The sequence below is a fragment of the Lutra lutra genome, chromosome 9 (genome assembly GCF_902655055.1).
Source record: "Lutra lutra chromosome 9, mLutLut1.2, whole genome shotgun sequence".
Lineage (NCBI taxonomy): Eukaryota > Metazoa > Chordata > Mammalia > Carnivora > Mustelidae > Lutra > Lutra lutra.
Window position 1 is genome coordinate 49,854,066 of NC_062286.1, and position 23,212 is coordinate 49,877,277.

General features: G+C 50.5%; 1 protein-coding gene across 1 annotated transcript in view; it reads right to left on the reverse strand.

The window, feature by feature from the left end:
- Positions 1-21,858, reverse strand: part of HK2 (hexokinase 2) — a 59,900-nt gene extending 38,042 nt beyond the window's left edge. The window contains exons 1-2 of the mRNA XM_047744778.1: positions 21,339-21,858; positions 3,246-3,408 (exon numbers count right to left, since the gene is read on the reverse strand). Of these exons, the coding sequence (XP_047600734.1) occupies positions 3,246-3,408; positions 21,339-21,401 (226 nt within the window). The 5' untranslated portion in view covers positions 21,402-21,858. The remainder of the gene's footprint in view (positions 1-3,245; positions 3,409-21,338) is intronic.
- Between the last annotated feature and the right edge of the window lie 1,354 nt (positions 21,859-23,212).

Consider the following 23,212-nt stretch of genomic DNA (forward strand, 5'->3'; position numbering starts at 1 on the left):
ATCCTTATCGCCACAAACTCAGCAAAATATAGAATTGAAAGCCTTGATGTTGTCCATTCAAAATTATGTCCCCTCATGTTCCCCTCCCCACGTTCAGTCTCCTTTCTTGATTTTCCAAGGGCAATTCCTATCATTCATGTTGGATATATAGTCCTATAGATCCCAATAATTTTACAACGTGTGTGTGTCCATAAGCAATGCCCAGCATCGTTTGAGGGATCTGAAGTTACATCCAGCTACTAGGAGGTACCAGTCCTTCCTCTCAGGTGTATCCATATCAATACACACACATTTATGTAACACTGCTGCATTGTATCCCTCCACAGGGATAGTCCATAAACTGTTTCCAATATGCTGTCATTATAAGCAACAATGTTATAAGGCGTGGAAAAGGCATCACTTGAGCAAAGACCGCCCTCACCCCTGCCAGACTGTTCCTTTTGAACATTCTTAAACATGCCTCGTAGGTTCATAAGGGAATCTGTTCAAGTTACGATACAGCTGGAGACAGCATTCCTGAGTTGCCATATACGCACACCTTCCACTTTACTAGCTACTGCCAACCTCACGGACCAGGAAAACTGCAACTAATAGTTCAGTGTGTGTCCTTGAGACTTTGTATTCCCTTATGCACATATAAATACATGAGTTTATACAATATGAATATGTGTAAATCGATCTCATGCTTTATAATGGGTCACAGAGGACCATTTTCTGCACAAACTAACCAGTGCCAAGCTGATGGACATTAAGGGTTTTGCCCTCACCACAAAATGTCAAAGAATTTTTTTTGGTGCATAAGTGAACAGCAGGCTGGTTCCAGTATCCATGTACAGCAGACTGGGACTGCCAGACCCACCCCTTCATTGTACAGAGGAGTAAACGCTGAGTCCCAGAGAGCCAGGGTGAGGAGCTGGCCCAAGGACCCCAGCAGGAGAGAAATGACAGGGCTGAGCACTGGGGTTCCTACACTTGGGGCACTTGTTCCACTTAAGGGACTAAAGCATTCCAGTACACGTTATTCCTTTTACACACCATCCCCATTTACCCTGTCTAATTCGACATTAGCAAGAGCTACTCTGTGCATCATCAAAGTCAGGTAAAATCTCCCTGTGGAGGTCCAGCAGAAAGTCTTGCCCCAGACCCTTCTGCCCCAGAATGCTGCAAGGGTCAACCTCTGGCTCCCACCTCAGTCCCGGTGGCTCATGAGCACAGAGGCTAAATGCTACTTTCGTCTCCACCCTGGGACAGAGACAGGATCCCAGGACTCCAGCCTGAGGTCACGGAAGAAGACCCGATGACCACATGGCACAGTAATCAGCGCAAACTCTTAAGAGGCACAGGCCAGTAAGTGTCCAGGTCTCCAATCTCAGGAAAGCAGTAAGAAGGTTCAAAGCCAGTCCCATACCTTTGTATTTGTATTCACAAATGTATTCACCTGCTAAAGCCAGACATCTGGCCCCACATTTCAAACACTTTCAGCTGCGCTTGGACCGTGTGACTGGCGCTGAGCGCACACCCTCACGCGTGCACGCACACACATAATGGACTGGCTGCAGTCCTGATGCCCGACCTTTGGCATATATGAGTCTGAATCCTGACTCAGCTTCTCATTAGCTGTGTGACCTTAGGCAAGTATCTGACCATCCAAGCTTCAAATTCCTCCTCTTAAAAAAATACAGATAAAATGTGTCCCTCTCTTACAGGGTTTTACAAAAAGGAAGTGAGTTACCATGCGTAGGTGCTCAGGAAAGTTCTTAGACCGTCAAAATGTAGTAGACACTTGAGGTACTTGCCTAGTGGTGGTGCCTGAAATAAAACAATGTCCCTGGCCCTAAAGAGCCAGTAAATTTATCAGAATGTCAAATAAAAACAATAGAAGCGGGTGTGGCCACCAGTCAGAGGGAGCTGCAGGTACAGACAATAGTGCCGATCTGGAGGGCATATGAGGGATACCCAGGGATAGGGGCTGGCCGCTCACCTCAGGAAACTCACTGCAGGGCTGACACACACACACTCGGAGGAATACCAAACCCGGCCACCCCCGCAGCGCTGGGTCCAGGCTGAGTCCCAAGGCAAACATACAATATTTTCCAAATTGGAAGGGCCAAAGTCTCATTAGACAAACCAGGTCCCCGGAGGCTCTCGGGCGCGTTAGCCTCAAGGAGCCTGTGCTTGCTACCTCCTCCCCTCGGGCTCTTTCCCTACCGTCCCCACGTGGGTGGCTATCCCACACTGCTCCCCCCTTGGGCCCCCTCATGTACCTCACGTGTACCGGTGAACAGGCACTGACACGGCCCCATTCTGTCCCTTGTCAGAGGATGCGGCCGCCTCTGGACAGCAGGGCTCAGCATCCTAGCACCCACTCGAGCACATCCCTCGGGCCTCATCCTGTCTCTGCCAGCAGCCCCGTCACTCCGTCGCACACGACAGATGCTGCCGCTGACATGTTACCCAGACAGTTCTGCCCACACCCCTTGAACACTGTTACTCCCCTGTGCTGACTGAAGAAAGACCCACTGTTCTAGGTGTGCGTGCAAGGCTCTCTGGCCCACTTCCAGCTCCACCACCCCCTTTACTCCAGTTTGATTAAACCACCTGCTGTGTGGCCCTCCACAAAACACAGGGTCTGCATCCAGAGAAGGGGATGAAACCAAGCGTAACAGATTCTCGTGCACACCCTCAGAGTCTTTAATACCCAGAGAGGCACTGTGGCTCTTCACATTCTCCCAAGCATATATGGGCTTCAAGTACTTTTTTTTTTCCACAGAGTTCCAGAAACACATTGAGGACAATCTGTACCATACCGTTTTTCCAGCAAGGCTGTGGAATGTGCCACGTAGAATGACTGCCCTGGCCTCTGGCTGTGACCACCTGAGACATGCCTGATCTTCCTCACCATGACTGTGCAATCACAGTCAGACTGTGAGCTCCCAAACTGAGCCGATCAGCCTGTCTCAGCACAGGGACAGGAGAAAAATGGGTGGCAGCAATGTCTCGGCTGGGCTGGCAAAAACTTACTTCTACCCTGATTGCCACAGCTGCCTGCTTTCCAGTCTTCCTGATTACCTCTCCCCATCAACTTCATTAAATTTCCTGTATGCTTCAATTAGCCAGGGCTGGTTTCTGAGGTATGAAACCAAAGAACCTTCGCTGATATATTATTCTTTCGGTCCCTGAAGAAGAGCCACCCAAATCTTCCCCAGGCGATGGAGCACCCAAAGCCATCCCCCCAGGGGCAGCACCTGTCCCATCTGGAGTAGACCTCACAAAGGTGGGCAGCATTTTCACCGAAGCCGTGGGGTGGGTGGTGGCTCCAAGCCCTTTCTCCATCTCCTTGCGGAACCGCTTAGAGATCTCCAGTAGGTTCTCATCGGAAAGACGCATGTGGTAGAGATACTGGTCGACCTGCAAAGAGCGGGGGGGGGGGGGGACGGACCAAGAGTTAGAGATTGGGAGGTTCACTCAGTGTGGTATGCATCATGGAACATCACTCAGCCCTGATGCACAGAACCTGTTGCATAAAGGTTCTGTGGTTGCACAGAACCACAGAACCTGATGCATAAAACCTGTTATGCACAGAATGTTATTATTAAAGACCACTTAATTGGAATCTATTTGACAAGGTATCTTTAAAAATAAGAAAGAACTGGGACACCTGGGTGGCTCAGTTGGTTAAGCAGCTGCCTTCGGCTCAGGTCATGATCCCAGCGTCCTGGGATCGAGTCCCACATCGGGCTCCTTGTTCTGTCGGGAGCCTGCTTCTCCCTCTGCCTCTGCCTGCCACTCTGTCTGCCTGTGCTCTCTCTCTCTCTCTGACAAATAAATAAATAAAATCTTAAAAAAAAAAATAAATAAAAAATAAAAATAAGAAAGAACTAAACTGAAAGATAAAATGAGAAAAAATAGGTTTAACTTTACTTCTGAAGAGTGGTAAAGATGAGGAGAAAGGCACATTAGGGAAGAGGGAGAGTTCTTTCAAGAAAAGCTGAGTTTAAGGGTCTCTGACAATGTTCTGGGAACTGGCATTCATCTGACCCTCCTTGTTCTGCACACACCTCGAGGCCAGTCATGGCAATCCTATTATCCCCACCTTGGGCCCAACAGCCAGCTCCTCTTGCCTCACTTATACAATCCTCAAGTCTGCCTTTCCCTCTCCTAACCATTTTCCACCCCTAGCCAGACACGAACCATTCCCCTGCTTAAAAAAAACCTTTCAGTGGCTTCCCATTAGAACCAAACCTGAAATCCTTCCAAGGCCCCATATGATTTCCGCCCCCACCCCTGGGGCTCACTGGATGTATTTCTTAGCGTCTAAATCATAAGCACAGAGGGTGAGAAGAACTGTGTGTTATCTGCTCACCCCTGCATCCCCAGCACATGAGGACACAGACTAGAACTTCTACATAAATAACAACTCAAGCTCTCCTCTCCTCAGAGGCAGAGCCGGCTCCCCTAGTTAGTTCACTGATCTTTCCAAAATAAATTTACATGAACTTTCCCCAGATTTACTACCACCAATCAAAGAAGCACCAGGAGTCCCTCTCACACAGTTTCCTTCTTGGAAGCTCCCATCTGCCTTGGCCGTGGACATTCCCAGACTTTTCCTATCAGGAAGAGGTCTGACAGAATCCCTCCCACAAGGCACATGCTGTCAGGGACAGGTGATACTGCTGGCCACAGCAGGGTAGGGGTTGACAATCAGGAACCTCCGGCCAGGCCCCAGCTATCCCATCAAGGCTAAGGGTCACAGTCCTCCCAGCTTCATCAGCAAACTGTGTGACTTCAAGCAACCCTGCTCTCCCCAGCCCTGAAACGGGGGTCCCCAGGGGCCAAGCTGGCTGAAGACCACTGCCCGTTCCTGCTGTAGGAAACAAGGAATTTCCTGCCTGCTCCCTGCCCTTGCTCAATTTTTACAAAAATGCACACATTTTTTATAATTAAGAGTTCCCAGACAAATGTGCTTGTTAGCAGTACAGCCTATTCTATTTTCCAGCCTTTTTGGTCAGGACTTCTTAAATTTCTTTTTTTTTTTTTTTAAACCAAACCTGAAGCCTAAGATTTCCAGAGGAAGGGCACAAGGTGCTTAATCCTTTAAGAAAAAAACCAACCAGTTTGGTCAACAGAGACAGTCCCCTTACATCTTCCTCTGTTCCAGGCTGTATCCTAACTCCCTGTGCAATCGAGGGTACATCCTTCTCTTGGGGCCTCTTTCTGCCCCTGTGGAATAAGGAGATCAGCCCCTCTTGGGTCCTTTCAAATGTCCCACTCAGGACTCATCTTTGATCATTCTTCTAAAATCCCCAAAGCTCAAAGATCAGAGTCTGGAGTAAAATGCTGAAAAGAGTAAAATGCAAGCGAGTCCAACGATGGTCCCTGGTGTGTCAGCCCAGCCTGCTCTACAACTACCACGTGGTTAAAATACCACACTGAGACGCGACCCTTGCGTGCACACGGTGAAACAGAACAGGGCAGGCGTGGAGAATGGTATAGGCCTTCAGCCACTTCTCCTATCCCCCTCCTTCCCCAGCCGACAGAAGGACCAGGTTTGTGGGGTTTCAAGTTTGCAGAACTGAGGAATTCCCAGAACTCGTCTATTGCCAGCATTTACTGCAAACCAGAGTGCCTAAGTCCATCAGTCTAAATCAGAAAGAACCCAATCATCCTTTCTGTTTCCTGACCTCGCACCTCCCGCAGCTCACTTGCCTTGAGCGCACCACCGTCTGCTGCAACCTCTCAGGGCTGTGTGGACACCAGCCATGGTGGACAACAGTAGTAACAGTAAACCCTTATGTGGCACGGGCACTGCTCTCAAGGTCTTCTAGCCATTAATTCATCACATCCTCACAACAACCCTGGGAGAGGCAAGTAGTGTTATCTCCATTCTACTGAGAGGGGGGAGGCAAAATGCCCAATCAGAGCTGCAAAGGGGCAAGCTGGGACTGGACTGGGCAGCCCGGTTTGTCCACTCTGCTACTTGAATGCCCCCTTCCGCTGGCCAACAGCGGGGTCTCCACAGGCCAAAGGGCACCGTAGTGCATTCAGGCTGGCCATCCCCACGGAAAAGCCAGGTTCTATTCCAGTCATCCCCTGGGGTCAACAGGAAGGGCCAACGGCAGAGCACAGTGTTCAGTGACAGATGAAAACAATAATGATGATTGTTGCAGTAGCTAAACATGTACCGAGTATTTCTTACCTGCCAGACACCATCCTGTGACTTTACTGACTTCACCTCCCTTGTCCTTTTGTAAAACTTCTATATCCCTGCTTTTACAAGCCACTCAGTGGGGAGGGACAGAGCTAGGACACAGACTGGGTGCTTGGGACCATCATCTTCCCTTCACCTGTCTCATGGGCCCTCGTGGTGTGTGTGGGGGGCACTCTCTGCCTTATGATTTCTTGAGGGACTTCAGGGCTTTGATTTCCTCTCTAACACATGAGACTAAGAGAAAGGATATGGGACAGCTTTGAAAAATGCAACCAGAGCACCTTGGCCCAAACTTCCCTTCTTTCACAGCATGATGATGTGGCCGCCCTGAGTTTATTAGGGAAGGGCTGCTTAATCGCGGATTGTCACAGTTTTCTTAAACACACTGTGGGGCCCACCCAGCCTTGGCGGGCACTGCTGTGTTGCATGAAGGGTGGCCAAAGGAAGCAGAAGCCAGAAACAAGCAGTAGTCTCCGTACAAAGACAATTTTCCTAGACTGACTGGGAAGGAAGTGAATACACTCTGCAGAACCCTGCCAACTTTCACCCACGGTGTAGCCAGAGGGAGGGAGCACCAGGCCCAAAGTCATGGGACAAAGTCATTCAAGAGATATCAAATACAGGCAAGGGTAGTGCAACCACAACTAATAAATACTCACCTTTAAAAATGCCCTTGGAACATCATGTTCAAAGAGTCCCACCGCAGAAAGCATTCGAGTATATGTAGTTTGCCTCTCTCACCCCAAAGGCCCATCAGGCCTTGGTCTAAACACTTCTAAGCATGACACAATCAGTACTCATAAGTTGGTTAGCTACTACTATTGGTCAGCTCTAGTTGTTAGAAAATTTGTCCTCTAAGATGAGTCTGCTTTCTGGTAACTTCTGTCTAGTCTCAATTCTGCCATTTGGGTAAGAGTTCCCAAACCTCCCTGCACGCCAGCATTACTGACAGGAGGACCTTTTTAGAAACATAAAGAAGCCCAAAGATCCATTCTAGACTGACCAACTGACCAACCTTTGGCCCTAGGCGCTCAAACACCTTCGCCTCTCCTGCAGCTCGTAGCCCCCAGGCCAATCACGTGATAATGGTGGGCTGGGCTCTGGCCAAACATGGCCTAAGGTCATTTTTACCACTTTTCTACCCAGAGTCTTTGAAAGTCAGCAGTGAAGACAGGAGGCTAAGTGTGAAATAATCCTGTGTTGATCCTGGGGGGCTGGGAATTGGAAAGAGTAAACCCTGTCCTTGTTGGAAACACTTAGGTCACTGGAAACTATCAAAGCAGAATCAGTCAGGTCAGCCCTCATTTCACAAGAAAACCAGTGTCCGAGTCCTGGTTGTGGCATCTGGACAGGTGTGTAACACTGCACCAGTCACTATGACGGAGATCCAGTCTCCTCCCTGTAAAACGGGATGAACGGCCCCACACAGCTGTCACTGGCATAAATGGGGAACACAGAGCTCTATCTACTCCTTCTCTTTTTCTCCTAGACTCCCCCGCCTGGCAAGTGGCACCCTCAAAGGGCCAATGACATTTCTTAACCCTATTCTAGTCACATCCAGGGTTAACAAAACCCTGTTTCCCCAAAATGTTCCTCCTCTTTCTGTGATGAGTGTGCAGGCGACCACACTGAGCTGTTTCTCTTTAAATTCCTAACAGGAAACACACACACACACACACACACACACACACACACACACACACACACACACAATCCTATCAGGGAGAAGGAGGGAATGGGAGGGGCTTTCCAAGCTAGGGAAACAGAGGCAGGCTGGAAGCAAGGCCCGGTTGAGGTATAGAAGGCCACATGCCTGCCTGGAGGCAAGCATGTGTGTGAAAGAGAAACAGATAGCAGTTTTAAATGACAGCTCTTTAGCAATCTTGAGATTAGAACTTCCTCATTGGGCAATTTTGGTCTTTCTTCCCATATAACATGTCAGCCCAACACGCCCGTTTCCTCTAGAGGACTTGAGTAGAGGTGGGAGAAGTTCAAAAGAGGAATTAACCCCATCCTCTTTATGAAATAAAATAGCACCTGAAATGAGAAGTCTGTGTCCACACTTAAGTGTCCACATTTTCCCCCAGACTAGCACTAGAAGGAGGGGAAATTATGCAAAGAATGGACAGAGCAGGTCACCCTCACACAGATCTACTTAAAAGTGTGCAGTGGCTTGGGTGGGAAAGACACAGCATGGCCACATATGGATGGGGAGTCCCTGAAAAGGAGGACTTGGAAGTAACCGGAAAGGGACCTCAGAAAAACAAGAAGCCTGGAGGCAGCCTAGACCAAGGTCACACAGTTGAGGTTACAATCTGGATCCCCCAGACACCTTCTCATATTGTCAGAAACAAAGGACAGTCTTCCTGCTGGTCTACAAGGACCCATGTCATCTTACAGGCCAATCCCAACTGAATGCCTGTGGCCACCACTGAGATCCTAAGGCCACCCTGTCTGGTCCCAGAGGGAAACTGGTCCTGATGGAGCTATTCTGATCCAGAAGAGAACAATATTCCAATTTTGACGGTTATATAAAGTACTGCAAATCCCACCTTGAATACCTTAAGAGGTTTCAAAGAAAAGGGTAGAAGAAACCTCAAATTTCAACACCTGTAAGATCTGCAGCATTCAACCCCAGAATCTTTGGCCATTGCTGCAACCCCAGCTTCTCCCATTGTAGAGCCTTCATTGAAAGCCAATTATATGCAAAGCACTACAGTGTACAGAACAGGATTTTAAAAGAAATCAATTCTGGGGGTTCAGTCGGTTAAGCACTTAACTCCTGATTTGGGCTCAGGTCATGATCTCAGGGTCCTGAGATCAAGCACCCCCATCTGGCTCCATGCTGAGCATGGACCCTGCTTAAGAGTCTCTCTCTCCCTCAGCCCCTCCCTCGCCTCCGTTCGTGCTTTGCCTTTGCTCTTGCTCTCTCTTGCTCTCAAATAAATAAATAAATCTCTTCTAGAAATGGATGGATAGTAATGATGTTGTATACAGTGTAAATGTACTTAATGGCATTGAACTGTGCATTATACACATACACACACACACACACACACACACACAGAAATAATCTTTTTTTTTTTTTAAGATTTTATTTATTTATTTGTCAGAGAGAGAGAGGGAGAGAGAGCGAGCACAGGCAGACAGAATGGCAGGCAGAGGCAGAGGCAGAGGGAGAAGCAGGCTCCCTGACGAGCAAGGAGCCCGATGTGGGACTTGATCCCAGGACACTGGGACCATGACCTGAGCGGAAAGCAGCTGCCCAACCAACTGAGCCACCCAGGCGTCCCCAGAAATAATCTTTTTAAGAACTCGAGATTCCTGTTCTCTAGGACTTTACCAGGCAGCACAGACTCAACTCATATTGTAGACCCCATGAATGTCTCTGAATTGAATGGAGGGATGGATCTCAGTAGATAACAAAGGCAAACACACTGCGAGGGGGTCCATGGAAGTGTTAGGTGTACATGGCCCATGAGACCAGCAGGCAGGGGAGACCATGTGTTCTGGGCTAAAGCGCTCAGAAGATGTGGGCCAAGATCCTGAAAGGGTATTATGAATTCCAGGACCAGAATTCAGAAGACTGCAATGACCTCGGATGAGTCTTATTTCAACTGACCATTTTTCATCACTGGATCATGGGAAGGAAGGAGCATGAAGATCACCTCACTATGTAAAGTCGCTGTGCTGTTTACACACCAGTTAATTCCCTGTAGGGTTTGGCACCAGGAGAGAGTCTGACCACCCAGAGTCACCGCTTCCTGCTATGCGCCAACAAAATTCAAACCCCCGACTCTAGGAGAGCTGTCCTTTTTGCCTGGACTGTCAGGGAGCTCAGAGCTCGGCTCTCAGCTCCAGTGACCTATCCCTAGTCTAAGTGCGTTGGTTGTCCCTCCTGCCAGTCCCTTTTACCGAAAGCTGAGCTCCATCACCTAATCCTTTTAGAAAGGTGACGAAAGAACTAATATGGGATCAAGCAACTGCCCATCAGTCATCCCCTACAGGACACATCCTCTTGAACAGAAGATGGAATTCCGGCGAACAAAAGGCTAAGAAAGCAAGCCACAAGCACATAAGCATCAGGGCCAAGGTCACAAGGACACCCTGAAGTGCTACTGGACTCTCTCCCCATGCTTTGTGTATTTCTCACAGGAGACCTAGAACCTTCCCTCCAGAAGGTGCTGGATGCACAGCAGCTAATTCCTACCTTTTAGCTTCTTCCTGACCCCCCCGCAGACCATCTGAATTTCAGCTTCCCTAGCACATGGGTCCTGTCCCAAAGATATAATCAGATCATGTATACAGACAGGAGACAAAGGCTCCAGGGCTCCAACCTAACTTCCTCCTAAGAAATTTAGGAAAGACCACATCCTCTTGCAGGGCTTTCACTGGTCTGTGTGTGCTTTACTCGGACCCGTCAAAACAGGGGAGGGTGGGGGGCAGGGATACTCTACCACAGCAATTAGGAAGACACCACCTAGGGGCACCTGGATGACTCAGTCAGTGGAGCCTCCACCTTCTGCTCAGGTCATGATCCCGGGGAGTTCTGGGATCGAGTCCCTCATTGGGCTCCCAGCTCAGCAGGAATCCTGCTTCTCCCTCTGCTTGCTGCTCCCACAGCTGGTTCTCTCTCTCTCTCACAGACACACACACACAATAAATAAAATCTTAAAAAAAAAAAAAAGGCACCACCTACCATCACATACAGCCACATACAACAGATGAATCTCACAATATAAAGCTGGGCAAAAGCTGCCGGATACAAGAGGAGACGTTTCTTACGAGTCCATTCATATGAAGCACAGAAACAGACCCCTCTGACAGAAGGTGGGATAGTGATTACCCTCTGGGCTGCTAATATTCTGTTACTGGATCTGGGTGGTGGTTACCTGGTGTTTTCAGTTTCCTGTGTAGATTGCACTTCCATTTTAAAACATAGGAAGGAAAAAGGGCAAAGCCCTAACTAGGCCCTGGTCTACCCATTCCACATGGTCAGAGGGGCCAAGAAGCTGTATAAGAGGTCAAACCAGAGGGAAGACCTATGATCTAAATAAATGCAGCCATACACAGCCTTCCAGTGACTCTATCCGATGACATGGGCTGACAACTTTGTTTTCAGAAGAATTTCTTATTTTTGCATTATTCCTTTGCCAGCATCACCTCAAATCTTTGACAAGGACACCAAGCCTTGGAGAAGCTTCCCCAAACCACAGGCCGAGTCCCCGGCACGACCCCCTACATCCGGGGGTGAGCTGAGCGCCCGAACCTGGGGCACAGGTGTGCCCGAACTGGGAAAGCCAGGTAACTACCATCAGTGACCTCATTAATAACACCGCCTTCACAGACTTCTGGGAGGACCAAGGCTGAGCAAAGAGCAGCAAGTTTATCCTGTCATGGTGCCAAGCCAAGGCCAGATGTATCTGATTAAAAAAAAAAAAAAAAAAAAAGGAAAAGAAAAAGATAAACTGAGGAGGGCAAGACACAGCAGATCCTCGATTCTGTAAGGCTCCTTCCTCTGAAAGGCAGCTGCCCAAAAGTAACAGATCTGCCACAACACTCTCCTCAGATGGGACCAGGGAGGAAGGAGCCCGCTGGGGCCACCAGGCTACCTCAGGGAGATTTGAGCTGACGCACCGTGTGCTCACCAGCCTGGGGCGCCTGGGGAAGTGTGAAGCTGACCTAGGAGGCTGACAGGCCACTCCCCCAGGATCCTGTTGCACCTTGGTGAGTCACAGGCTTTCCAGTTCTTCCAGTTCTTGCCTCAGCTGCCTAGAGTTGCAGCCAGACCGACCTCAGGTAGCAGTACCCGCCAGGGGTCCAGGAGATGGGCATCTGGGACATGGGTCTTGGGAGCCTCTTATACTCAGACATTCTGGGCCGGCTGGGGGGCAGCTGTGCAATCCTATGTCCCAGACGTACATGACCCTGGCACAGTTCACTGACCCAAAATGGACTTGAGTGCTAAACGGAGTGGGCCCGGGCCAGGGGCTGAGGGCACCAGGGGAAAGGAGAGCCCAGTCTTTGCCTGCAAGGGGCACAGTCTACTGGTAGGAGGCAAATATGTCAGCAAGTAATTACAAACTGAGGGGAAGGGCAGAGAGGCAGTTTCTTTCACAGTAATAAAATACAGATTTATAATCACTGAAATCATGCAGGCATCAATACAATTCTCAGGAGTGTCTCAGAAAGGTTGCATGTGTGTGTATGCTGACCCCACACCTACAATGTTATCCTCTGGCCTAACAAACTCCCACTTTGCCCTTCAGGGCCCAGCACAAATGGCCTCTCCCCAAATTCCCAGCTGCCAAGGTACTTTTGACACCTTCTATCTCCTGCCCTCGCTGGTCCCAGAGGACTAAAGACACCAACTACATACATGCTCCCCAATTCAAGTCTGTGGTGTCAGCAGCTATCTCAGTAATGAGAGCAGGTGCTCAAGGCCTAGGTCATGGTCACTTACAAGGGGCTATGGGTGTGCCGAAGGGATGGGAGAGTAACCTGGGTGAAGGGGAGAGCTGGCCCTTCCAGAATGCCCCGGAGCTCAGAACCTGACCCTGTTCTTCAGGCCTGAGCCCATTGCACATGACCTTGGCGGCAGCAGGGTTTTCTCTCCAGCTATAGGATTGTCCTATTTGGTCACCCAGGTCCCCTAAGGGTCTGACTCTGCCTCCCTGAACAGCCCCATGCCAGGGGACCAGAGTCTACCCCCTGAGCCTCCTGCTCCACAGGGACAGCTGAACTCCCCACTCCCGCCTGCTGCCAGGCGTCCGCCCGCCACACCGAACCCCTCACATCTGGTCCTCTGCCCCCCATCAGCCCCAGACCTTCCCAGTCGGCCCCACCCACCCCACCATCACCCCCCCCCCACCCACCAGAAGCAGGACAGCCCGTACATCCCAGTTTGCCCAGGACAATCCCAGTTTACGCTGAGATAGCAGCCCAAGTATTACCAGTGTCCCCTTTTATTCTCAAAAAAGTGGCCCAGTTTGGACAAATTATAGGGTAACTCTAGGTTCAGACCACAAAGCAAATCCTGCCTTTGTTCTTAGGGAGCCCACACCTGACTGATGAGAAGAGCTCATGCCGTACAGTTGGTGCCAAAAGGGAAATAGGGACCAAGAAACTGGGTTCCTGCTCTGGGGCTTGCCCTATATAAACCTGGGCTGGTCACTTAGTACACAGCACCTGGTTTCCTCATCTATAAAATGGAAGGACTGGAATTAGATAATCCAAAGGTCCCTTTCCAACTGACACCTGACTCAGCCCCATGAAAATGAAATACAAGTGGCCTGTCTCCAGTTGTTCCAGGCAGCCCCATGTAGGGGTTAAGGACCTGGGTTCTGGGGTCAGACTGAATTCAGGCTTGCCTTTGACCAAGGTGCTGTCCCTTTCTATGCCTTGGTGTCTTCATCTGAATAATAGCTAATAATGTCTACCTACCAGGGAGGGCTGCTGAAGGATGGCCTGAGTTAGAGTGTATACACGGAGCCCAGCACTTAGTAGTGTTGGTTATTTTAAGAGCTTGAGAAATTGCAGAATGGGGGATGGAACTGATGAGACATGGCTAGAAGGCTTCATGGCAAGGGGTTGAGACAGAAAAATGTGGAAGGAAGCAGGAGAAGGAAGTCTCTCAAATGGGAAAAAGGAAAAGTGGCAGCTTAGTGTGCCCTCATTTAACTCTGATGGCCTATCTGGCTCCCTTCCTTTATCAGACAGGATGGAGACGCCAGAAGGAAGAGTCTAGGAGTAAGGCCTTTCAAGAACAACAGGGACTGACCACACCTCTGGGGTAGAACCACTGAGCTAAGGGGAGGAGAGTCAAGAAGGCCGGCCGGGAGGGCACCAAGGGCCAGGTTCTCGGCCCTGACTCACTCTTCGTTAACTCCAAGGTTTTAACCAAGGTCCCTCCAAGTAAGGAACGTCAGGCTATTACTTAGAGACCCACAAAGCACAAAAAGTACAGCCACCCTAACAGAGGGCTGCATCTCAGGGAAACAAGGCTTCCCAACTGGGTTTGGACAAAGCAAAGCCTGTACAGGGATGGGGGAAGGGAAGTGTTAGGAGGAGCCACACTGGACAGCCCGGAGTCCGTATGAAGGGCAAAGAGCTCTCTGCTGATACCCAAGACAGCCAGGGCCCCTTCTTCTGATCTGCCGAAAACTGTGGGAATTATGGTTTCCTTCAAACTCCAGGGGTCAGTGAGACCAAAACCTACCATGACCTGGTCCTAGAACCTAACAGCCCAGGAAATCCCCCCGCCCCCAGCAGTTGCCCCAGTGGAAAGGCAGAAACTTGGGAAGATGTGAGGAAGGCTAAGCAGGCATCTCACTGGCCAAATGCAGCATAAGTGGCCTCAGCAATGCCCTGGGCGCCTTTGGCCTGTGGGAGAGGGACTAAAGAGGAGGGGGACTAGGTTTCTACAGTGAAAAGGAAAGAACTACTGCTGTCATCAGTCACGCCTTCCACTGAGGATGCTTCAGCCTCTGGTACAATGATCGTGGCATCCCAGAGACACCCACCCCTCCCACCTCCAGTGGGGAGGCTACTTCCCACGGGAACCAAAGGAAAGCAAGTCAGAGAAAGAACTCAAGGATGGCCCTCCCAAGCCTAGAAAAGAAACAGTTTCAGAAGGCAGAGAGGGCAGTGAGGATGCTTCCTTACTCCTCAGCTTCAGAACTTTCCATCCTTCTGTCCTCCCTGTCTTCTCCTCTAATGCGACATCAGACAGATGGAGACAATGTTCCAGAACCCATTATGTCCTACAAGCCCTTGGGGAAAAAGAAGCAGGGCCCCTTTCATCTAGGAGTGTAGTTACTATACGGATGTAGTTCTCCATGTACTAATATTTAATACATAAAGAGTTGACGACTACGTGTCAGGCAGTGCTGTAAGAGCTTCACATATATTTACTCTCTTTAATCCTTACAGTAACCCTATTAAGGTGTTATCCAAAAACTCTCCAAGGCCTAGAAAGGTTAAATTAACTGACCCAAGTTCACAAAGCTGGTTACATAAGCCAGGATTCAACGCCGGGAGACTTGCTCTCTCTCACTCACCCTACAGCCTCTCCCAATGTGACCGCTGGACTGGCCCTCAGTGAGGATCACAGTCCCCTGTCCTCTGTCCCCAGCGACAGTGGCTCCTGGACCCACATTCTGCCAGCTCCCCTGCCTGCTGTGTTCAGAAATCTGACAGAGGCCTGGCCTCCATAGCAATCCCAGCAACAACCAGGGGAAGATTCTCCTGGGGACAGCTGAGCCAACTTCCCTCCCACTCACTGCCTGCCCTGGTAACCCAGGTACCCCACCCTTTGGCCAGGGGGCACAGACATCTGCTGACTGCCGTGGTCTGCGACTTCATCTCAAATGCATCTTTTGTTAAAGAACACTTGCTACCGTGACTGTCCCAGGACCTGGCATGCTGTGAGCTGAGAGGTCCTAGTTACAGCTACTATTAACTAGCTGGGTGAGCAGGAACAATGCGCCATAAAACTGAAGGGCGGGATGAACTGTGTTCTTTCTTCTAACGCAGTTTCTCAACCTACAGATACTTGGGGCCAAAAAAGTCTTTGCTGCAAGGTGGCTGTCCTGGGCACTGTAAGACGGCCTATCTCCTTTGCCTCTACCTACCTGAACAGCAACCTAACATCCACACCCACCCAAATGGTGACAGACAGAAAGTTCTCCAGACATTACCAAATCCCACTGGAGGGCAAAACTGCTAGCAGTTGAAAACTACAGCTGAAAAGTAGTAACCAAAACAAACAAAACAAAACAGAATACAGGTTTTGCCTCTACAGACTGAGGTAGGGTGGGAATTCTGGCTCTTTATTATAGGGTTGGGCTACAGACAGCCCCTCATAAAGGATCACAGGGCCCAAGATGCCAAGAGTGGTGAGGTTGGAAGACCTGCTTTAGGAGTGAGCAGCAACAGCCCCTCCAGCGCAAGGAAGCAAGGCCTATGACCCATGACCTGCAATATTAAGACGCAGGCAATGAACTCTGGGATCTAATCTGCTCTCCATCCCCACCCCTCCCCCACCCCCGCCCCCCCACTGCTTTGGAAAGGGAAAGCCAGACAACACAGTGCTGGAAAACAAAACAAACTTGCTGACTTCACAACTCAACAATGATAATGAGGAACCGTTATCAGGAGTCGTCTTTGAAAGAAATATCTGAACAAAGGAAGTCAGTTTTCTGGGGTTCCTGAGGTCTTTTAGTGTATCAGATCTCCTTAGTCTGACTGCCAGGTTTTGAGAAACGATTGTGGTTTGTGTTGTTTTGATTTCCCCTGGAAAAGGGCCCCTAACTGCCCTCAAACTCCTCAGGGTGCTGGAAACGGTCATCTTTGAAAAGTGATGTTTTTAAAAAAAAAAGAAGAAAGAAAGAAAGAAAAAAGTTGGCTCTGAGGAGCCTCAGAGGGAATTTTAATTAATTCAATGGTAAAGAAAAGTACTTCCCTAGCACTCTCCGAAATCGAAATTTGGTGATTCAAAAAAAAAAAAAAAAAAAAAGATGGTTAACAAAAGCTACAAAATATTCCTACTACCATCAGCTGCTTCTGGGCAGGGAAGGGACAGCATTAGGATGCTAACTAAGTATTACGTACACATTGAACAAATGAGAAACTGTACCTGTCCATGTCCACTAAGTCGGTCAAAAATAATCCTAGTAAGGTTGTGATCAGTAGCTAACTCTTGGTACTTTAACCCTTACCAGAAGATTCATGGTACATCATAGGTACTCAAGGCATACCAAGCAAGGCTCCCTTGAGGTCTGCCACGCCTCACTGTCTCTTGACTACTTACTGCCTTATCTCACCAGACAACTGAAAGGTGTCTTGGTTTCAGTTTCCCACATCCTAGCCAGAGGACCTGGTATGCACAGGAAGCTCTCAAAAGACATTAAAACTCTTGTCTTTCTTGACTCCTGGGGGCTTTGCTGAATTTTTGGCTTCCAAGATACTCCCTGCCCCCTCCCAAGTCCAGAGTTGAAATCCACCCCTCACTCAACAGGGACAAGGGCCCAAGCAAGCTATCTCTATTCCATAACCCAAGTGAGAGTATGTCACCAGTCCATGCATGTTAAAAAAAATTTGGCCAATGGCTAAAGGAAGGCATGTGTACCTCATTTGACTTTTATGGTTAGAACAGATTTTCCTTCTTAAGTGGCAAAAATCCTGTTTCTTGAACGTTATACCTTGATTAATAAAAAAACAAAACAAAAAAAACACTATCTCTCCACCCAGAGGAGAGCCTTGATTGCTGGAAGAGAGGAAACTCCCTCACCCTCCCTATGTCTCCCCATCCCCTCCCTCCCTCCCTTGCTCGCTCCTCAGAATCAGCCTCAGGATCAGGATCAGCTTCAGACCTTTATGAAAGAAGAGTCTAAGGCCTTTCTTTATGGCCCCCCCATCCACCCATCCCCTTCAGCCCTGTCCTAGCAATCCCTCAATGTGCCTTTCACTCCCCTCCCCTTCCTGTAGCCCTTGCTCAGCTTGTCTCCAGGAAGGATTCCTCCCTCATCCTCACACTCACTGAGTACCTCATCGGTGGCCAGAAACTGTGGCTACAAAGGTGAGCACCCAGAACTCTCCCTGCCCCGAGGAAGGAACCAGAACTGAAAACTACCAAGTCCGATGTATGGTGGGACTACAAAAATGCCATGATAGGGCACCTGGGTGGCTCAGTAGGTTAAGCACCTGCCTTTGGCTCAGGTCATGGTCCCAGGGTCCTGGGATCAAGCCCTGAGTGGGGTTCCCTGTTCAGTGGAGAGTCTGCTTCTCCCTCTGCCTCTTCCCCTCCCCCTACTCATGCTGTCATTTCTCTCAAATAAATCTTGAAAAACAACAAGAAAAAAAAATTGGTCATGAGAACTCCCATTTAAAAAAAAAAAAAAAAAAAAAAAGCCATGATAGGGCAAAGGTGCTTTGTGTGAAGAATATGGCATTTAAGGAATGGTGATGCAAGTCCTCAGGGAATGAGGTAGAGAACATGGAGGGATCAACGGGCCTTCAGTATGCAGTGTTAAAAAAGGGTTCTGAAATGTTCTAGTCTCACTCCAGAAAGAGACTGGAAACAGAGAAACCCTAGGAGGCCTCTGAATTAAGCCAGAGACAGGTTGACAAATGTGTAGCGATCAGAAAGGAAAGTCAATGAAATGAGTCCAGAGCTCCCAGCCAAAAGAGCCAGAGGGTACTGGTGCCATTAATGTAAGCAAGAGAAGAGCTAGTTGCATTTCTGGGCATGCTGGGTGATGGTACTGCCAGGAGCCCAGAGTGAATGCAGACAGGGGCCAGGATGGAGTCCACTTTTGTTCCCAGAAGCAGGTGAGCGTGGTCAAGAGCATGGGGCTCTCGAGCCTGACAGCATGACTTTAATTCCCAGCTCTTACAACAAAAGCCAGTGACCTTGGACAAGTTACTGTGCCTTTGTTCCTACCAGTAAGACAGCGATGCTGATAATAACTGCTTCTGCTTTGTGAAACTGTTGCAAATATAAGCCAACAAACATAAAGAACTTAAACCAAGGCCTGGCACACAGTAAATGCCGATGTGTTTGCTCTCAAGTTTCAAAGTGTCAATCAGCAAATGTGAGCAAATAACTCTTACTCTCCTGCTAATGGTACAAAACACTGGACTTGTCCATCAGGAGACAAGTTGGGGGGAGTGAGGGGCTAGTTGTGGCTAAGTGCATCTAAGTTTTCCATGCCTCAGACTACAACCCAGAATAGGCAAGATAATGGGGATTTCAGAAGAGTCCAAATCCAGACCTTTTCAAAAGACTCTCTAAAATTAAACTCAAACTTCATCCTTCTCTAATTCACCCTTGTAGCAGGAACTGGGAAAGAGGCTTCCAGGGATACTGGGATGTCTCACTCAGCTAAGTGTCTTCATCTCAGGGTCATGAGTTCAAACCCCACATTGGGTTTCACACTGGGTATGCAGTGGAGTCTACTTAAAAAGAAGAAAAGATACTTCCAAATATTCTCTGATTCTCTTCCTACTTGCTACAGAATGGTAGGTGGAATCAAACCCCTTTGCTCACCTTAGCCTGGAGGCCAAGTCCCAGGTTCTGACACCAGGTAAATTAAAGGTCTGACTCTATTCTGCCCCCATCGGTGATTTAGAGGAAATACACCCAGAGTCCACGCAGACCTTCACAGGCTAAAATGAAGCTGTCAGTGTAGGTAAGGGCCGCCTACAAAAAAGACAAGGCTACATTACCGTGCTTTATCATCAGAACTCCCTAAAGTGGACAAGGCTGCTGCTGACACTCCTGTTTTACAAAAAGAAACCAACAGTCCAAAGAGGCAAAGTGACTTGTTCGGGGTCCTGTGGTTAATAAATCACAAAACAGATTAGAACTCATTTCCAGATACCCTGGATTATGCTCTCTCCACCCTGGGACCAAAGTGATGACTCCCAACCATACCTAGACAGTCCGAGTCTTAGCCTCCTTCCTCTGGATTAGGGGAGAGTAAAATGGTAAAGGAATTAAAATGTCCTGGAGTGATACACAACCAAGACCTCCCCTGGATTAATAATCCTACAGCTTCCTACTTTAGGATTTGCCAAGGGGTGACTCTTCCCCAAGGGTTAACTCACTTCTTGGGCAGAGAAGCCCAAAGAAGTTGCCAAGATCCTGCCGGCTCACAGACACATTCTTAAACTGAATTCAAGTGCAGAGCCGAGCCACATCCCAGGAATAAGAGAGCAACAGTCCTTTATACGCAGAGTAAATGAACTCAAAACCAGCGGCCCTCTCCTTCCTCCTCCAGTCTGAGGCTAAGTACTGCCATGTTTTATTTGGGGGTTCATCTGCTACGGCTCTGAAAAACACCATAAAGGTAACCCACCATCCTCTCCTTTGCTCTCAGAATCCCCAGAAGGGGAATACGAGCAGGTCGCATCACCCAACAATTATGTCAAGACACTACCCCAAATGTATTCCCTCTAAGACACAGAAATTTCAAGTATGTAATTAAGCAACGCTGCCACTGCCTCACAGCTCTGGACACCCCCACCCTCCCTCAGCCCCTCCCGTCTTCTCAAGTCCTAGCTGAGGTCCAGGGTCAGGTGCCAACCCTGAAATCCCGTCTATTTCAGAAACCCAATGCTCCGCAGAGGGATAGCGCCTCAGGCCCAGCCCCACCCCCACCCCGTACCCGGAGGCACCTAGAGCTGGGCTCCCGGCGGGGCCCGAAGCTCTTTCTTATGTAAATGACCTAGCCCGAGAGCACTGGCGGGGGCGGGGGGCTGCCGACAGCGAAGTGGGCAGACCTGTCGGAGTCTCGGACAGGAAAAAGCTCGTTTGCCTAACGAAAACTCTCCAAAGAAGACAGCAAAGCGGGAAGCGGGGGTAGACTGGGGGATCCTTCGTGTAACTTTTAGGAGCACCAGAAGTATTAACCAAAGTTCGCCCCCTACTTGGAGGCGGGCGCCGGGTACTCAGGGCCCGGCCGCCCCGGGCCACGTCTGTGGCTAAATGTACGCCCCTCGCGGGGCCTCAGTTCCGGCGCCTCAGTTCCGGGGAGGGGGCGCGGCGGGCGGAGTTTCTCGGCCGCTGTCCCAGCTCCTTCCCGGATCGGCCTCTCCCCAAGCGCACCTCCGCGAGGCCCTGAGGAACGCCGAGGGGAACCGCACGTCCCCAGAACGCGATCTTTTGGCACTGGAGACCCCGCGCAGTCCCACGTGGCAGCAGAGCCTCCCCCCACCAGCCACGATTCTCCCCCACGTGCTCTCGCCGTAACTCCGGCAGCAAGAGAGGGGTTCCTCCCACGTGGGCCCCGCAGTCTCAGACTACGTGCCGGGAGACCCGCCCCTCCAGTGGAAAAAAAAAAAGCGCGAGCGCGCGCAGAGTGGCAGGAAGACAGAGAGCCGCGCGGTGCGCGAGCCCAGGCGCCTCGCACGCGCGCACACGCCTGCCCGTGCCTAGCGGACGTGGCTCCTCGCGCCCAGGAGTTTCCCGGCAGCCCTGACTTTTTCCGCGTCCTCGACCCCGAATGGAGAGGAAGTGGTTCCCCGCAGGGTCAAGGAGGAGAGTCCCGGCCGGCCGGGACCCCAGAATGAGGGCCGGGGACCACACAACTTTGTCAAAGGCGAGCCAGCCGCCCTTGCATGCTCTTACCTTCTGCACCTGGTCATGGTTGAGCTCCGTGAAGAAGTAGGCGAGCAGATGCGAGGCGATCATCCTGCCGCGGCCCGACGGCGCCGAGTTGGGAAACCGAGGTTGGAGCGCGTGCGGGGGAGGACAGCGCGGTCCGACCGCTTTGTATCTGGGCTTGGGGGCCCGGCCGGGAGCAGTGAATCCGGACGGCACAAAAAGAAGGCGATGGCACGCCCAGCTAGAGAGTCTAGGGTCTCTGTAAACAGGTTTGGGGAGTCCTGATTGCTAGAAGGCGCCCAAAAATCACTGCTGGCGACGTGTCGGGTTGCCCTACGGCCAAGGCGCTAACTTCGCCACAGGATCAGTGAAGGCTCAACTTGGGAAGAATCTCGGTCCGATCTCACTTGGGCGAGCGGACCTCTACGGCTCACACGCGCGCTGCTCTTGCCCACGGAGCTTCTCCGCTTGATGACACGGCGGCGCTAGCGGCGGCCGGGGACTCCTGCTCTGGAGTTTCGTGCAACAATGTGGCTTATTGAGGGGCTGCCGGCTCGCGGGCCTCCCGGTCAGTGACGCGCGCACGCCCATTGGCTGCGCGGGGAGGGTGTGTGTGCCCACGGGCCGCCCGCCGCCGCGGCGCAGCCAATCCGTGCGCACGGCCCGCGGGCGCGGCCCCTCCGACACCCGAGCCGGGAAACTGGAGGGGCGCGCCCGGGGCAGGGGGCGGGGCCGGGCGGCAGGGATGGGACGTGTGGTCCGTGGCTAGAGGCTGGGGCGGAAAGGCGCATGAGCCACCGCCGCGTCAGGCTTAGCTATGGGTGGGGGGCGCGTGATCACAGACCCGGCGTGTGGGACGACTGGAAAGACGGGTCACCCGACCGGCACGTGCCTTGTGCGGGGACAGGGACACCGTCTGGTATCTCGGGGTCATGTGAGGGGTCCCCAATGCTGGGTCACATTTCTGAAACATGTTAGTCCTCACCTGTCGTGGCTCAGCGGGGCGCAGCGCTGAAGCAAAATTGAGGCGCCACGGTAGCTGCTGCTTGCTCTATACCAGGCATCACAAAACGGATAGGGTGTGGGTTTTACTAAGCTCGTTTTACAGAAGAGGAACTCGAGGCACGGGCCGTTAAGAGACTTGCCCAGAGTCCCACAGCTATGTGGCAGATGGGGGAAGGAACCCCCACACCCGTCTGACTTTGAGGCCCAATTCTTTTTCCCTATTTTCCTATTCTACCGCTCTAAGAGCCCGGGGAAGTAAAGGACAGGAAAGGAGGTTTTTCCGCAGCTGTAGGACGGACGCGTGGGTGAGACGGCCTGGGTGATAAGTGTGTACTGGAATGATCCTGGACGTATGTGGGGTGAGGTGGTTCACAGATGCTGAAAGGAGGGGGAGGTCCGGCCACAGCTAATGCCTGGCACCAGACTCTGAGTTGGTATATGAGTGGCAGCTGGCAAGAATGAAATACAGACTGATGCAGGCAGGGGACTGGTGCTTGTGGAAAGGAGCAAGCCTGGGGTTGGAGAGGTCACAGGGGTGGGAAGATGAAGGGCTTTGTGTTCTACTGAGGAGCTTCTCCTCTCATAAACAGTCGGGTGCTATCTGCACTGTATACATTATTATAGTATTATGTAAGTAATACATGTTCGTGTCTGGAATATACAGACAGAAATAAAAAACATCCATGATCCAGCCTCTCAGCAAAACTTCTTGAAAGCTATGTACCCTTGCCAACTATACATTCATGCCTCTCCTTCCTTGTACTCCAGTCAGGCCTGCGTCCCAAACTGCATTTGTCACACTCACCATAATGTCTTAACCTGTGGCCAAATCCCGTGTTCTTATCCCCTTTCCACCCTTGTCTTACTCCACTTCTGGTGATGCCCACACACAG